General features: G+C 41.5%; 1 protein-coding gene across 5 annotated transcripts in view; it reads right to left on the reverse strand.

Annotated features, from left to right (window-relative positions):
* Window positions 1-496: 496 nt before the first annotated feature.
* slco4a1 (solute carrier organic anion transporter family, member 4A1) overlaps window positions 497-16,081 on the reverse strand; it is a 43,746-nt gene continuing 28,161 nt past the window's right edge. For 4 of the 5 annotated variants that reach the window (XM_066702260.1, XM_066702263.1, XM_066702261.1 and 1 more), the window contains exons 3-12: window positions 13,508-13,598; window positions 12,717-12,838; window positions 12,357-12,468; window positions 10,754-10,908; window positions 10,046-10,241; window positions 8,994-9,162; window positions 8,474-8,649; window positions 7,626-7,690; window positions 7,252-7,400; window positions 4,187-6,768 (exon numbers count right to left, since the gene is read on the reverse strand). In XM_066702260.1, coding sequence (XP_066558357.1) covers window positions 6,595-6,768; window positions 7,252-7,400; window positions 7,626-7,690; window positions 8,474-8,649; window positions 8,994-9,162; window positions 10,046-10,241; window positions 10,754-10,908; window positions 12,357-12,468; window positions 12,717-12,838; window positions 13,508-13,598 — 1,409 coding nt within the window. In that variant the 3' untranslated portion in view covers window positions 4,187-6,594. Of the gene's footprint in view, window positions 2,959-4,186; window positions 6,769-7,251; window positions 7,401-7,625; window positions 7,691-8,473; window positions 8,650-8,993; window positions 9,163-10,045; window positions 10,242-10,753; window positions 10,909-12,356; window positions 12,469-12,716; window positions 12,839-13,507; window positions 13,599-16,081 lie in introns of those variants that run through there. The other variant, XM_066702264.1, reaches the window with a different exon arrangement.

Here is a 16,081-nt window from a genome sequence, read left to right on the forward strand (position 1 = left end):
TTTTTTGATGTGGTCTCCTTAGATGCAAGCTTACAACCTACAAAGTTGCTTGTCTCAGTAACTTCGTTTTTATGTATGTATTTTGACAAACATTTTAAAGTTCCCATGTGTAAATGTTTGGCAATTTGACATCCTTAAGGTAGGCTTGGCTGCATCCTTCAGCAAAGATGAGTTTCTTGAGGGGATGTCTAGTGTATAATTTTAATGACTCCTAGTGGTTGAAGGAATAAACACCATTGCAGCTGAAGAAAAATAACTATTTAAAATGACATGAATGAAAAGTGAAAATTGAAATGTAACATTTATATTTGCTGGCCAAAAACATGTATTATTCATGTCAAAAACACTGTCCTTCGGGCCAGATGAGCTAGGTTTGTCCAAAATGAATGAGTACATGCACAATATAAGCCAAATGTCAAGTTTAATTACAATGATTGTTTTCTATATAAGATCGAAAATATGCATGTGTATTGACTTTTAAATAAAGAGCAGTTACTTTACATTGTCAAGAAGTACTTTTATTTAAACAGCTCAGTACAAAACTTTTATTCCTTAAAAAAATCTTGCATTGATTTAGCAACACTAACAATTTTCATTTAATTACAAAAATCGATCCGAGGCAGATATGGCTGTAGAATTATACATAATATACCAACATCTCAGACACGTCACAATTCAAACCATCCCACGAAATACAATTAGAACAGCTTTGCTTTTAGACCGCATGTAAGGTACAGGGCCATTAAGATGCACACTTCAGATCTTATCTTGATTTGCATTTTAAACATGAATTTGCATGAATTTATTTTTATGAAAGTGGATAGTTTAGAGGCCAGAGGTGGCAGTACTTACAGAAGTCTTAAATGCATAGTCATCATAGATATAGATATATTGGGAATCTTTCACTTGTTTACATAATCTTTGCTTGTTTTAGGAAATGATTTTCCTAAAACAAGGACCTACCCACACTGTGCCCCTTAAAATCTGAACTTATATTCATATCATCAGTGGTGCATATTGTAAATAAATAGTATGTCTTCCCCTCCAGAATACAATCATTCAGATGAAGAGATGTTTTAACTGTATAGCAGCAGTACTTTTATGATCTCTAAAGCATGACTATGCAAGCTAATTGCTACAGTTTACATATTAATTTGTTTCTCAACCACCAAAAGAGTTAGCATTTGATACCTCTTGGAATTCATTTTAAATCCTAACTTTAAACAACAAAACTTTCCCAACTGCCTGATTAGTAAACTGAGCTAAATCCTGTAAAAAGCTTCAGATGTCTGTAGTAAGATGCTACAGTATCCATGCTCACATGGATTAGGCACATGAGAGATGATCAGAGGGCCTGTAAATATAGGAATGTTTTAAGATTGGTCCCATTGTCATCTCCAGTTTTATTCTGTCTCACGAGACATACAGCTACTAGCCTAATCAGTAAAGCTTTTCCATACCCCCCAACACACACACATACCCATCTGAATTAAGAGGGGTTTAGTGACATTGATTTTGACGTCACCATTCTATAAATAAATATGTAAATAAATTATATCAAGACAGATGTTGGGGGGGGGGGGCGGGGATTCCAGTAACAACTTTTTACAATCAAACGGACACATCTGGATAAAACACTCACACTGAACAGCCACAGCCACATTCAACAACTCACAGACGTCAAAAGGAGGATACACACTTTATTTTTGAATAGCATTTTTCTGCCTCATCAGAGGAAACTGGCACGGCCTTTAAAAAAAAAAAACAGCCATATTCAAAAAGTTTACGAACAGCGCTTAAAGTGCCTAATCAGTTTCAGAAGCAATCAAGATGTAGATCAGCTTCATCACAGAACTATAGTGCCTCTCATGTCCATTAATAGTGTAAGGGTCTGTAAGCAAACACATTAGTAAATGGACCCATGTCCTGTCAGGTCCTGGGTCTACAGGTTGTATAGGCCTGATCAACCAAGGGTGAAGAGATTCCTATAGATCTCATCTGATTAAGCCAAGATTTGGTTCAGGAGTGTAACTGAGGGTTTGTTTGGAATGGAAACCAGAGACTTCCCTAGCTCTCCAGGACCAGTGTGGGAAACTCTACCCCAGCTGTACTATATTATTTATTTATTTCTTAACCAACACCATTATCCAGGGTGAATAGGAATGAAAACCTGCTGTTCCGCTGGAGTGCAACGAGAGCTCCGTCTATTCGCACGTATTTGTACATCTAAACTTACAGTTTAGCGTTGATTTGGAAATCATTGTGGCTTTCAACTTTGAGCAGTGAACTAAACCCTCTCAGTAGTGGAGTCCCTACAGTTCATCAGTTTGTCCTGCACTGCCTGCATTGCTATAGCCTTGTGCTCTTCACAGCAGGTTGTTTTCACACAGAGCTAAAAAACAATAGATGCAGCTGTTCCCATTACAATTAATCTGCTCAAAGCAAGAGTCTTAGAAAACAGCATATATTTATAGTCATCTCTTCTATATGCAGTACAGCCCTTTCGTTGTGCAGTCATCAAGGCAATTATGTAGCGTTTCTTGTATTTTTTTGTGTATACTTGCAAAACAGCAAAACAACAGAATTGGAATGTCTTGGCTCAGATGGGATCTCACTCACTCATTAAATGTTAAATGTTTTTAATCCTGAACCAAAAAAAATTCCAAAATGGCAAAAGACAAATCATGCTTTAGAACAAGCAATGGGGTTGAGTTGATCATGTGAATAGAATACAAATCTTTCCACATTCTCTTTTTTTTTTTAAAACTAAACTTAATTTCTGTGTTGCAAGTTCCCATGGGCTGGGAGTTCATTCGCACTGTAGAGATGAGTCAGCTGGGCCCGCAGGATCTGACCAAGACCGGCCTCGTTGGCTGTGGTGACCACATTGGCCTGTCGGGGACCCGACGAGTGTTACCATGGCCAACTCTGACTGCCCAGACACGAGCTCCTTTAGCACTACATTCAGGAGAGAGAGAGAGAGAGAGAGTTTTTTATAATTTGGTGCAATTTTTCCATCTCAAATGTTGCACGTCTACAAGAAACAAATGGAGAAACTCTCACTTAGTGCATCAACAGTGCTGTGATGTCAGTGTCGGTCGCGGCCAGTTCCTTTGGACTTGTTAGTTGTTGTTTGTCTCCATGGACTTAATTTTTTATTTATTTTTTATGTGCCTTGATCTAGGGAGCTCTAAGCCCTTCTATAAACTTAGCCTACATAACAATACAGCCCCACAAAATGAAAGCATGCTTGAAGAGCATTTCAAGTTAAAAGTCTTAAATCTTTTGGGTGGCCCAGGCAGTACCTGCATGTGAGCTCTCATGATTGTGAGGATCTTCTTCAGAGTATAGAATTGGGTATCCATAATGGAGTATTTCCTACCTAACCTTAAGATAGTGTGAAACTTAAGCAGTTTTTGTTGTTTTGTTGTAGTTTCTTTGTTTGTTCAGTAAAAGGTTTCATTTTATGTAAAGAAAAAAATCTTTGCCTTGAACTTGTTAACAGCATTTGGTCTTAATGTGCAGAAAATGGAAACTACATTGGATCAGCACCAATTTATTTTTTATTAAAAAAAATCCCCAATATCCTCATATTTGTCTTCAGTGTCAGGAAAAGGAAATTAAAACTCAGGAAGCCAAGACAATAACAGCTTCTATTTAGGATGGATCTTTGATGGATGAGGTTTGCTGGGCGCTAGAGCTGAGAAGGCAATAACCCTTGATGCACAGGACTGTACTACGGCTGCCTTTGCCAGTAAGAGGGCAGGCTCTCCCAGTGTCAAGGCGATGCTGTCCTTCCTATCACATGGCCAAGCCTGTTTTCTACATTGCCTGGTCTGTTGGTCAGTATGAGAGAGTCACCAGTCTCAGGCTTCAGTACCAGTACCAGTACCACCAGTATGGACAGCTTTTTTGTAATATGGGTAGCAAAAAAAAAAACATTTCAGAAATATTAAAATACAAGTAAACATGAGGCGTTAAAGAGTCTTATCTGAGAGTTCAATTTTATGATTTGTTATGGTATATTAAAAGGGTTTCCAGAAAAATGTAATCTGTAATGTAAAATGTAATCTTAGTGGAATGGAAAGAAAGGGTTACTGTATTGCTCAGAACAACAGCCTAATTAGTTTTGTATCGGTTTCCAAACAGTTTGCCCTACTTTGTTTGCAAATAAATCTGGTCTGACTTTGATTCCTCTTTTTTATTATCTGTTATGCATGATGGGTTGTCTTCTGTCTGAAAAGTTTTGTACATACAGGCACAGGATCACATGCCATAACATTAACAGCATGCAGGAGGAATGAATACGTGCAAATGACACACATGTATGACTGTGGATTAAGATTCAAAATATCGTGTTGATACAATACAAAAATAATAAAATATCTTAACTTTTAACATTTTAAAATTTAAACCACAATAGTATCCAGTTACTAAAAACATTTGTACTGAAGTTTCAGGTATACCGTTTACAAAATGTATGAATTGAATAAAATGTGCACTAAACAAAGACAATGACAGGGTTTATGAAACTGGTGTTACGGTTTAAATACAATCTGATTGAGTATGTTTTTCTGTGTGCACCTGTGTGTGCTACTTTATTACAGAAGATATTAGCAACTGTGTGTTGAGCATTTCCTCATCTATTGGCTCTGTTCTCTGCCAGAAATGTTCCTGTAAAAAATAACTGTGAAGCCAACTGATTATTATAAAGGTTTCACAATCACAGTCTGAGAATGTAGACAAAGTCTGTGACAAAGTGCTTTTACAAGAACATGCTCTAAGTGCAGGATTGATCTCGGTTTCCTTCATATTTGTGGACATGAATTGATGGTTTTGGAAACCATGGTGGTGTCTAATGGTTGTTTCAGACCAAAGATTCGAGTGAACTGTGATGGTCTCTCTGTGACATGCTTCTTAAATGAAAAGGAAGAAAAACTAAAATAATTCCAGTTGTGCAGTGTTTGTAGGGCACCTATAAATAAATACTGTAAATAAATACTCTATTAACATAAATACTTTGAAGCAAAATCGTTCTACTGATTTCCCACACTCTTACATTTCCACTTCTTAAAATCTAATTTTGTCAACTGGCTCCTGAAGATGGGATCCATGCACTTTCAAGAAGGAGAAAATTGTGAGGAAGAGCTGTATTCCACAGTGATAGGATAGGTCAACCCTTTTCAATCAATTCATAATTTGGGATTTGTTTCAAATGGATCTGTTCACAAACCATTACTTCGGTCTCCCTCAGGCCTTGGCTCTTAGACAGGGAAACCTGAAGGAGAATTACTTGCATGCAAATTCTGCTTGGTTTAGTTTGAAACTCAAATTCAATTATACACTTATTTAGTTTTTTGGTCATTGCAGGAAACTGCTGTTCCTGCTGAGGATTAGAATAATTATTTTCTAGTTTTCACAAGTTTTAACATTTTTGGTTTTGATTGGAACGGGGTCCCCTGGTGATATCCTGGAAACTCTATTCTCTGAATTGAAGCCATCAGTTCTTTAGCTCTCAGTGCAGACTGGTTGAGGGCTTCTGGAAACTAAAAACAAATTTACAAAGGAATATGCCCATAGCCTCTGGTGTCCTCAGAAGCCCTTTCTCTAATAGGATACTGAAATCCAAAACCTGTAAACCGTGAACATCTGTGGGATACCTCACTCCATTTTAGCACACTGAAGACCCCTGTGGTGGTTTTACATCAACAACAGACTTGGAATGGATTTTAAATGATGTCTGACAAGCATATATATATATATATATATAACTGAATTGTCTTGCAAGTGAAGAAATTGTTTATAATCCAAATTTGCATGGGGAAAGACTCTTTCAGTCTGTGATGAACAGAGGTTCGATACATATTTAGCATTATTAGTTCATCTTTTATAGTGGGTACAAGAAGCAAGTGCTTACCAAAATGCATCAGTATATACATCTAATTGTAGAAGAGTCATAGAAGTAAATATGTTCAAGGTAATAAAACAAACCATAATATGAATTTAAGTCCTGTTCAGTCAGGACTGGCAACCACACTGCTTTCCATTCATAGGGTCAGCTGTTGATATTGAACCAACAGCCCAAGATAGTAAAGATAATTACAGATCAAATGTTACACTTATGTCTGTTAATTGGCATTGGAGACTTCAGCCTTTGTTCATTTGAATGTAATCCTGAAGTCACCATCGAGCAAGTTACAGGTATTCTGTAGTAAAGGCATCTGAGTGTAGTTTTCATAAGTCTTCATTGCAGTTATATATGTCCACTGACGATACTCAATCTTCTGAAGCAAAAGACATGCTGATGGTTGGCAACAAACAGTGTCAGTGGTTCTGCAGTCTGTAAATACTTCAATACTCCAGTGAGCCTTTCGTGTTTGGCTAAATTTTGTTCACTAGGAAGTCGGTCACCCTTGGCTGATCAAATTCCAAATTCTTTTGACTTCATAGATTTGTTAGCTGAGCATGGTCCTTCCTAGCCAAACCTCAGTCTGCCCAGGTGGGTGGAGAAGATGGTGGGAATGGGAGTGGGTGTGCGGGGGGAATCGCAGGCAGGGGTTGGTGGATGGAGTGGTGACAAATGTGATGATGAGGTCAGAGCTTGGTATTTACAGAGTGAAGGATCTCCTGGGGTAGTTCCTTCACCGGCAGGTCCATCTCATCCTTGTTCCCAGGCCCGTTGTCTGTGTTCTCACTGTTGCTCTGCGGAGACTCGGGGGGAGGCTTGTACAGCAGAGCGGCCAGCAGGAAGAACAGTGTTCCCAGAAGCTGCAACGGGAGGCATTGCAAATAAATACATACTGTAATACAAACTGTACCTGCTAGGTCAATGTACTGTACAGAAAACAGTTTTTCTATATTTTCTTTATGGATCCATATTTGTAAATTATGCACACACAATAAAAAAAAAAGTTCTCTGGTCTCCTCAGTGTTGAACATCGGATTTAGTTTTTCATGGAAAGCCACAACTCGGTTCCTCTAGTAAGGTAAAAGTGTCTTTCTGTATCTCCTAGGAGATTAATGTACCGCAGCTAATGTGATTCTCAGATTTTGCCTCTCAATACGTGTCATCGTTCCCAATGCAAGGTTACAGCGACGTCTGTGCTTTCTGCAAGACGCCGAATAAATTAATCTAATCGGTTTTGGAGGATAACCTGTGAATGTAAGGGGTTTAGTGGGGTCTGGACAGTAACCCAGTGCTAGATTTATTCCACTAGACTGAAGCGTTTGTACTCTTGTCAGGGACTGTACCTTGTAGATGACACCAGCTATCAGGGTGTATCGGCTCATGTCAGAGTTTTGGTACAGATAGCAGGAGCCCTGCTCTCCACACTGGTCTTGCCACAACAAACAGGAGATGTCGATGACTGAGCCAAAGGCTATCGGACCTGGGATTCCTCCTGTTAGCGAAGGGAGAAATGCATATTTTTGGATATTTTGGATAAAATTGCTTCTACCACCAAAAAGAAGCATGCAGGCACAAACTGGTCTTGGTATTTTTTCTTATTTTAATTTACTTGCAAAAAGGAGTGAGAATGATAGCATGTTTTCATAAAGCTGCTTGCTATATGTTAGACTTTTGTAACTTTTGCCATAGTGACGGCAAGGAACAAACCCACATGTACCTAGTGTCCGCACAACGATCCACTGGATCCCCAGGCCAAACGAGCGCTGGCTGTCAGGAACGCACCTGTAAGGAGGAACAAACGAAAAACTGTCTCAATCCCAATCGACCCCCTCACACACCGCCCGCATCCGGGTTCATTTTCAGTTGCACATGGAAATTACAGAGCCAGTACTTGCTCTTGGGCGTCTTTTCCAGAGGCTTCCTACTCTACCCACTGCAAAACTCGCAAAAAAGTTTTTTTGTGTCCCCCTCCATCTTAACCCTACTCTCCAATGGGCCTGAACAAATAGGCAGCAGGGGCCAGGTTTATAAAATGCTTATGGGTGGCAGCTGGGTAAATCCACTGGTAAGAAACCAAATAGATGAAAGACTTTCTCTTTTATGGAACAGCTAAACCGATTTTCTAGACAAATGAGCCTTTCTGTCTTTGAACAGTGAACAGTGTTTTGCAGTGAGCAGAGAAGCCAGCTGATGGATATTGTCAAGATAGCAGCCTGCTAATCCACGGAAGGGAGGGCTGTGTGTGTTGGAGCCCAGTTTTTTTGCTATTCTGCTTTCCTGGCTCCGATGTAACCCTGAGTTCAGGCAGAGCTCAATAGCTATAATGTCTGAAATTAATTAACTGTGTCAACAAGGCAGTGATGTTAAGCAGCCAATAAGATTATATAAGAAAATAAATTCTATTTAAAATTGAATTTCCTGTTACTGAAACTGGACAGCTGCTGAATCTGCCTTCATTTTGAGCTGCACACTTATTTAAAACTGAATGCAAGAGACTGTTATACACACGCATATAGAGAGATACAGACAGAGATATCTATATCGATACTGGGGAGGTGCACATACCGCAGCGTGGCTGTCAGAGCAGGGATGCTGCAGAGGAAGGTGAAGAGGATGACAATGAAGATGAAGATGAGGAAGACTGGCATGTACGGACAGGACGAACTGCACTTCCCGAGCTCGGCGACCCCCATCTCCCAGGAGGACAGGCTTCCCACGATGCAGCTGCAGTCCGAGTACACCTGCGGGAAGATCACAGGCCAGTCACAATCAATTCATCCCTCCGCCCTTTCTCCATGGAATGGAAGGTGAATCCTGTCTCAAACCTGTTTGGCAGGAAACGTCTGCCCCAGTTTCCACTGAAGCTGCTGGGTATGAATCCTCAGGCCATATGCTCGTTCACTTTCACTCTGACTCTGCTTTCCGTATCCTTTTCCTGACACCTGCTCTGCCCCTGCTTTAGCCACCCAGTCTGACTTCCAGAAACACATGCACTGGAACTCTTCTGACTGACTGAGCTTTCTGTGAACGGACCACCTTCCTAAACTCATGGCAGTACTGTGACCTCTACAGGATAGATAGCTACCTTTTTGCCGGACGTGCTGAGGGTTTGGTTGAGGGTGTGGCAGCCGGCGTGGCAGGGGGAGTAATACATGATGCCGTTGGCCCCACACACAGGGCTGTAGAGCTCCTGGTCACAGTGGCAGCCCAGGTTGCAGCTGACCGTGAGATTAGGAGTCCACTGCCCTGCAGAGCTGGAAGACAAGGATGAGTGTAGGTTAACAAATCTTCTGGTTCCCTTCAAAAGCAATACAGTGATCAAAAAGAGTAGATTTTATTTATCTATTCATGTATTACACCACCACCATGTATTATATCGCCCCTACCGCTAATTCGGATAGATTGGGTCATAGTCAAGACAAAAATCTAGAACCAACACAGGCATTCCAATTCTGTTGCCTTTTCATTTGCTGATCTAAAATAGCTTAATTTCAGAGTAAAAGAGTGTGAAGCTCCACACAGGCATTGTGTGTCTTTTTGAAGTTGGAGTCAGGCAGTGATTCCAGAGGCCGTTCCAGCAGAGCTGTCCAAGTGGAAGACGGACGCCGCCTCCCGGGTTTCCTCTGGGCAATCACAGGCCAGCTTATGTAGTCGATGGTTGTGCCATTCAACATAGCCATGCTGCCAAGACCAGAATATTTATCTTTGCGCTATTTCTACTTTATATTTTATCTTTGTTGTCTTTGGATTTTCCTTATCGCTTGGACTTATTAATGGTCATTTTGTTGTTCTTGCATTATTGAAATTGTCAATCGTGAGGATTCAGCGAGAGATTTGGGGATTGTTTTTTTAGTGCTTCAATTTGCTTGGTTCTGCAGGAACAGATCCAGTTTGAAGTGGTTTTGAAATGCACCACACGGTTTTGTTGATTTCTGGTTTAGTTTTTTTTTTTTAATCTATTCTAATCTTGCTAGAAAGGCTAGTTTAGTAGATGGCTTCCACAACTGTTTGCTTTCACCAAGACTTTGGGGGGGGGGGGGAACCAAATACAGAATGTGAATCTGAAGAAGTGTGGTAAGTGTGTGTGTGTACCTACACCTTTTACCTATAGAGGTCCCTGGCCATGCTTCCTCTCACCTGTTGAAGTACGGAGTGGTGACCCCGGCCACAGGCGTGTTGGAGCAGTTGAAGAGGAATACAAAGATGGCCATCAAACTGATGACGGCGCAAAACATGCAGAACTTGATGATGCCTCGGCAGCGCAGGTTCAGCTTCTTCACAATGTAGCCGCCCAGGAAGGTGCCACCTCCCCCTGCTGGCACCACCATGTAACCTAGACACCCAGCACACACAGCTCATTGTCTGCTTCTTGAGTTCTCAGGGTCTGCATGCTGTGAATACTGAGTTAGCTTAATTAAAATTAAATCATTATTTTTAAAATCAGTAGGTCATTTTCTCTGTAGTGTTTCACAAGGAAGGATCATTGCATACTTTTAACCACAGGGCAGGTGGCAGTAAAGGGACCTTGTTAGGCACAGGGTCTGCAAGAGAGGGCCGCAGTCCTGCACTTGGTAAGTGGGCCTTTTCTTTTTCCCACAATAACATGATTCAGACCTCAGACTGCGGCTCTCTGGGACTAGGGCTGCTGGTAAAGCTACTGGCTCCTGGAGCTGTCATACAGGAATAACAATTAATTAGCTTAACACCTACACTTTTTATTGATTTATTTTTGGCTTGTTGTTGGTGAAGGGGCTGTGCATTTCTGTTTTGAATACAAGCCGTCTTACAGGAATCAGAAAAAAACATAAAACGCATCATCATCATCACGATAATACAAAGCCTTACCAAACCATGTAGCAGCTTCTGAGGCACTCAGGCTAAACTGGGACTCCAGGAACTTGGGCCCAAACGTGGACATGCCTGCGATCAGTGTGGCTTCAGTGGCTCCAGCGAAGCATAGGAAGATGAAGGTGGGGTTTCTGAGCAGCATTAACACTGACCTGGAGGGAACGGGCAAACAATCAGCACTCGCCAATGTGACACTGAATTGACTTGTAGTAATTGGACTTTGCTATCAAATTTTGACTTGGATTGGTTGCTGGTGTATGTCTGTCTGTTAGTATCTGTGTGTAGAGCGGGGCCTGTGTGCAGTACGGTCAGAGTCAAACGGAGCTAGGCTTTTGTTTGGGTTCCGTGCATATTTATTTTGGTTGCAGACTCACTGTATGATCGCTTTCCTTCACTGTACCCTGCCTTGCGAATGCCTCTGTTTCCTACACTCATCCTTCAGCGAGGCCTGGCATCCTGGGCAGCACCACACAGTGCCACAATATGTGTCTGGCATATACAGCATGAGCTCATATCCCTGTAGTCACTAGTTTCCATGCCGATCCCCAAACTGAGACGCGTTTGCGGTGTGCAGCTCTGGGCAAGGATGGGGCCGTCGTGTATAATTTAAAAATAATGAACAAAAGCACTGCTTGTTGAACTGGGATAAAAAACTACAACAAAATATTGTGGGTGTGGGAGTGGTTTCTCCAGCTTCTCCTACATATAAACACAAATGTAGTACATTTGTACAATTCCACTCCCCCCCCCAAGATTTTAATAAATACATTTGTTGTAGTGAATAAAGTGGGATAAAAAAATATAGATTGTATTAAACTAAATCTATGTGGAGGTGTATCAAATTATGTGAATAAGCTGTTTTATGAACCAGGTTGAAGCAAGGCATTCAATTTTTAATAAAATATGTCTCCCCTGCAAAATCCTCCTGCTCTTAAAAAAAAGAATTAATTTCTTTCCATTTCTGGCATCACCTTCCTGACTTGACTTAAAAACAATGTCGGTAAAGTCCAAATCCCTTGGGTGACAAAAGTTGCCAAGTGGAGTTGCACATGTTTTTTTTCCAAATAGAATTTGTAGTTAACTCTCTGTCAATATAGGCAAACTATTTTCATAATTGAGAGAGACTTGAGATCAATTCATGGGTAAACAAAAAACATCTGAAATGTTTTTTTAAGTATGGACATTTACTCCATGAGTTGAAATGAAATGTAAGAGGAACGGGAATGATTGAGGTCAGCCACATTCACAGTCTCAAGCTTGCCAACAATCACAGTCATCCTGGAAGCCATTCCTGACACATGGGAAACTGGGATCTGAACACAAAAACGCTATATCTTTCTGATTTGTCACATTCTCCCCCACTGCTTGGACAGTAGCTTTCACCCTTCTCTAGAGAGACCACACCAGGTCTGAGAAAGGTGATACAGATTCTGTATCTGAGCCAAAGAATGCTGTTTTGTTATGATTTCCCTGCAGAGGCACTGCTAGGACTGCTAAGCTCATTAACTTGATTAGAACAGGAACGGTGTCAAATGCTGAGACTTGGTTTGCTCCCTCATGCAGATGGTCCCCAGGGCCCATAGATGGAAGTGCTCAGTACCTGGGCATGTCCTTCATGGTTTTCCCGAACTGTGGGTCAGATGCCGTCTCCTGGCTGCCGTCCTTCAACTGATGAGCCTCTGAAACCCGCATCGCCACATAGCGCTGGGAGCCTGGAGTTTGAGTCAGAAGAGTTATGATCATTGTGCACATTGTGGATACGATAATAAAAGCTGAGTGTGTTTTCTGGAAGCTTTGGTCGTAGGCTGGTTTAAGTGTGTGATGCATTTGACTGCATTATGGCTTACCGGTCAACACAGCTCTATACCACAGGAGAATAGTTTAATATTTAAAATGCATAACATGACCACAGCAGCATAATGAGTAGATACAGCCTCAGACTGCGGAAGAAGGCGGGTACCTGGCAGCTGTCTGGGGTAGCCCAGGATCGGGATGGCAACTAACAGGGAAGCAGCTGCGCCAGCCAGGAAGCCGATCCACCAGGCGCCCACCCAGAGAGGGTTCTCAGGGGTCAGCTCCGTCCTGGGCAGGGAGAAAACACACGGGTCCACCGGTCAGCAGGGCCGCACACTCAAACGCCATCACAGTACCCCCCCAGGGCCTGCTCAGTCACGTGTCACGCGTTCAGAAACTGGATTGTTCAAGGGGGTGAGTCACTGAGCAGACACTGAGGTAATTATGTGGAGTGAGTGAGACGCACTGTTGGGTCGCCATGCTGTCAGCGTCCAGCGTCACTGATGTCCGACGCAGTGTAGGGGCTCCTTCACACACAAGCTTCTCTTCTGCATTTCATAACTTAAAATGCTGTACGATCTAGATATTCTCCTATCCTCTGTGTACTCAAAGGAAAATGAAAGACGTACAGCTAAACTTGTAATTGTGCTCTAGTGAGGTTTTTGCGATTCGCTGCAAATGGGAACGTGCAAAAGAATAAGTGAGGTACCTCTTCCTTTCGGAGATTTGAGTGCAACCACAAGAAGGTGCTACTTCCCCTGTAAGAGAGTCCCTTCCCTTTCAGTCTGTGATAAATGAACCCATGCTCTGACTAGAACTGTAGAGGAAAACCCTGGTGTGTATGTGTACAGTATTATGAATGTTCCTGGAACTAGGAGTGTCTTCTGTGTCACTCTCAATCTGTTTCTGTGTGTACGGTCGTTGGTTTGGTTGAAGAAGATCATGAAAAACACTTACGGTTCATGGATTTCAGTGTAAATGTTGAGGAAGAAACCCCCCAGCAAGTATCCAGCAGCGGGACCCACAATAGCAGCAGTGTAAAAAATGCCTGTACAAGAAACCAAACAAAATCAGTTATTGACAAACCAACACAAAACAAAACCTGATTTAATGTGGCTCAGTTTTCCTTTAAAACAAATATTTTTAATTTTCCTTTTTGTGCTGTTGGCTGGAACAAAGGATTTGTGTCAATTCCTTGGGATCATCTATTTATACAGTTGCCCTCAACGAGCATGCAACCTTTGCCCCAGCTACACTTCTACACAAAGGGAAAAAGTTATTGCCTTAATTTATGTAGTGTGATATAATGTTCCTCAGTGATGCATAACAAAACAAACATGCAATTTATTAATGTTCCAAGATCGTAGCCTTAGAGGATACAATTTGGAGACGAGAACTAAGTTTTATATTGTTTCTAATCCCTGACCTCACACTGAACTCTCTCTGTGGAGTCCTGGCAATACAAAGTGTTTGCATGTCATTGTAAATGGACAGTGTTATGGCAGTTCAGACTATAGGCTGTTTTGCAAGGGGTGGAGGGGGGTTTCCATACTCTTCTCCTCACTGCTTCAGACACCTTTGCATCTGAACCCCTAAATCTACAACTGCCCTTATTTCATACTAAGGTTGCTTTGCCTTTATTTAGGCTCATATGTTCAGCTATACGTAAGGTCTATATTTGAACTCTTAAATAGTGAACTGAACTGAATTATGATCCTCGCTTTACATTTGTCATCTGGTGTAGTGAGTCATCAGTTTTAATTCCTGCTTGACAAATTCAAAATCCTGTTACAGACAGAGAATTAGGTTCCACTTGCTGTTACAGGAGCACTAGCATGTTGTTCTGTTAATATTGCAGTGCTAATTGTCCAGAGTAAAGTATTTCAGATGGCCCTTTGTTCTTTTATTAGCATTTTTACAAAATAAATGAAGGCACTTTTGTGCCGCTTTCATTGAAACAAGCTCTTCTGGCCTACAGTGTATACCCACAGATCACAGTTTCCATGGCTACAGTCTGGTGCCCCTGCTTTGTAGAATTCATAATGCACTGCGGCTGGCGTCGGCTTGTGTAAAAAGCAGCGCTGCGAGCCGCCTTACTGGAATGTAGAGGACTTTGTAGACTCATTAAAAGCACTGATGGTTTAATGTAAAAGCCCTGGTTTTTTCCACATCTTAAGCCTTGGGGACAACACGAGAGGAGGCTGTTGTCAGTGTTAGTGCTCTAGTTCTTGGCCAGTGTTTTGGTAACAGACGCCCATATCAACACTAGCGTGACCCGCGGGCAGATTTAGGCATGAAGTAAAGGAACCCGGCTGGTTTGTGTTGTAAGTCACTCGGACCCCCTGATCTTCTGGTCTGTTTTCCTTGTTTATGGTCCACAGATTTACAGAAATCCAGTCTTTCCAGTTAAAGCTATCTGTGCTACCATATATTATCAGTCAATAAAAATGTGTCTATGGGCTAATGTGTTTTAGTAACGAGCTCTGTATTGGAAAGGCAGTGAACTCCACCTATGACAAGATTCTGCCATAACTCAGAATCGTATGCTCTGCCGTGATCATTATGGCACTTTGCATGCGACTTATTTTCCAGCTGCTTTTGTTATGTTGCCTTACTGGCAGGGGGTTGTGTTGCCAAAATAATTATCATGCAGAAATGCCTGAGGTCAAATTGAATTAACTTTTGGCACACTACACAAGCACTGAATTGTAGGGGTCAGAAAAGGCCCTGGTCCTTCCCAAACACACAATAAAATCAGGTCAGCACTGATCCTATGAACAATCATCTGAACTCTATGGTTGCTTAGTGGCATTGGTGCCGAGTGATTTTAAAGATTGACATACTCCACACACAACCATGAAAATGTTTGACCGCTAGTGCTGAAAGTATCTGCATTATTTTCAATAACACAAAATCACAATGTATATGCTGTGTGGTACAGACTGTAAAGGGTGTAGAAAGTGGATGCTCTCCGGATGCTCATTGGATATAAATGTGAAAGTGGTTTGAGAGATCCAAGTGAGGTTTTAGACTGGAACCACTTTTTTATTCCCCTTTTGAAAATCAGGTAGTAATACTACTTTTTGGTACAAGTAATTGTAACACCTGTAAAGCATACTGTTCTGTTAACTTCTTATATTTGCAGGATATAATGACGTCAGTTATAGTAAATTGTTGAGATAAGCAGCTCAATCTAATTATTAGTCTGCATGTCAAAACATGCAAAGTATTTTCCTATTACAAAAGCTTTATTCTTTTTATTGTTCTGCCGTTTGTCCGGACTGCTACTGCTACAGTTCTTAACCTACACAGATCAAACTTCACACACTTGTTCGTCCTGATACTGGTCAGGTTGCTTGTGTTTGAGCTATGAGCGATTTAAAACCCCAAAAGTAACCAATCAGCGTTCGTTATGCAAATTACAGACCAGACAGTAGCCAATCAGTGCTCACGGTTCCCAGAGTTCGATCCCGCCTCCCAGTCTCTGCTATACTCTGCGCCATGCGCGTTGCACTGGGATTTCCCACTGCG

The sequence above is a fragment of the Amia ocellicauda genome, chromosome 4 (genome assembly GCF_036373705.1).
Source record: "Amia ocellicauda isolate fAmiCal2 chromosome 4, fAmiCal2.hap1, whole genome shotgun sequence".
Classification (NCBI taxonomy): domain Eukaryota; kingdom Metazoa; phylum Chordata; class Actinopteri; order Amiiformes; family Amiidae; genus Amia; species Amia ocellicauda.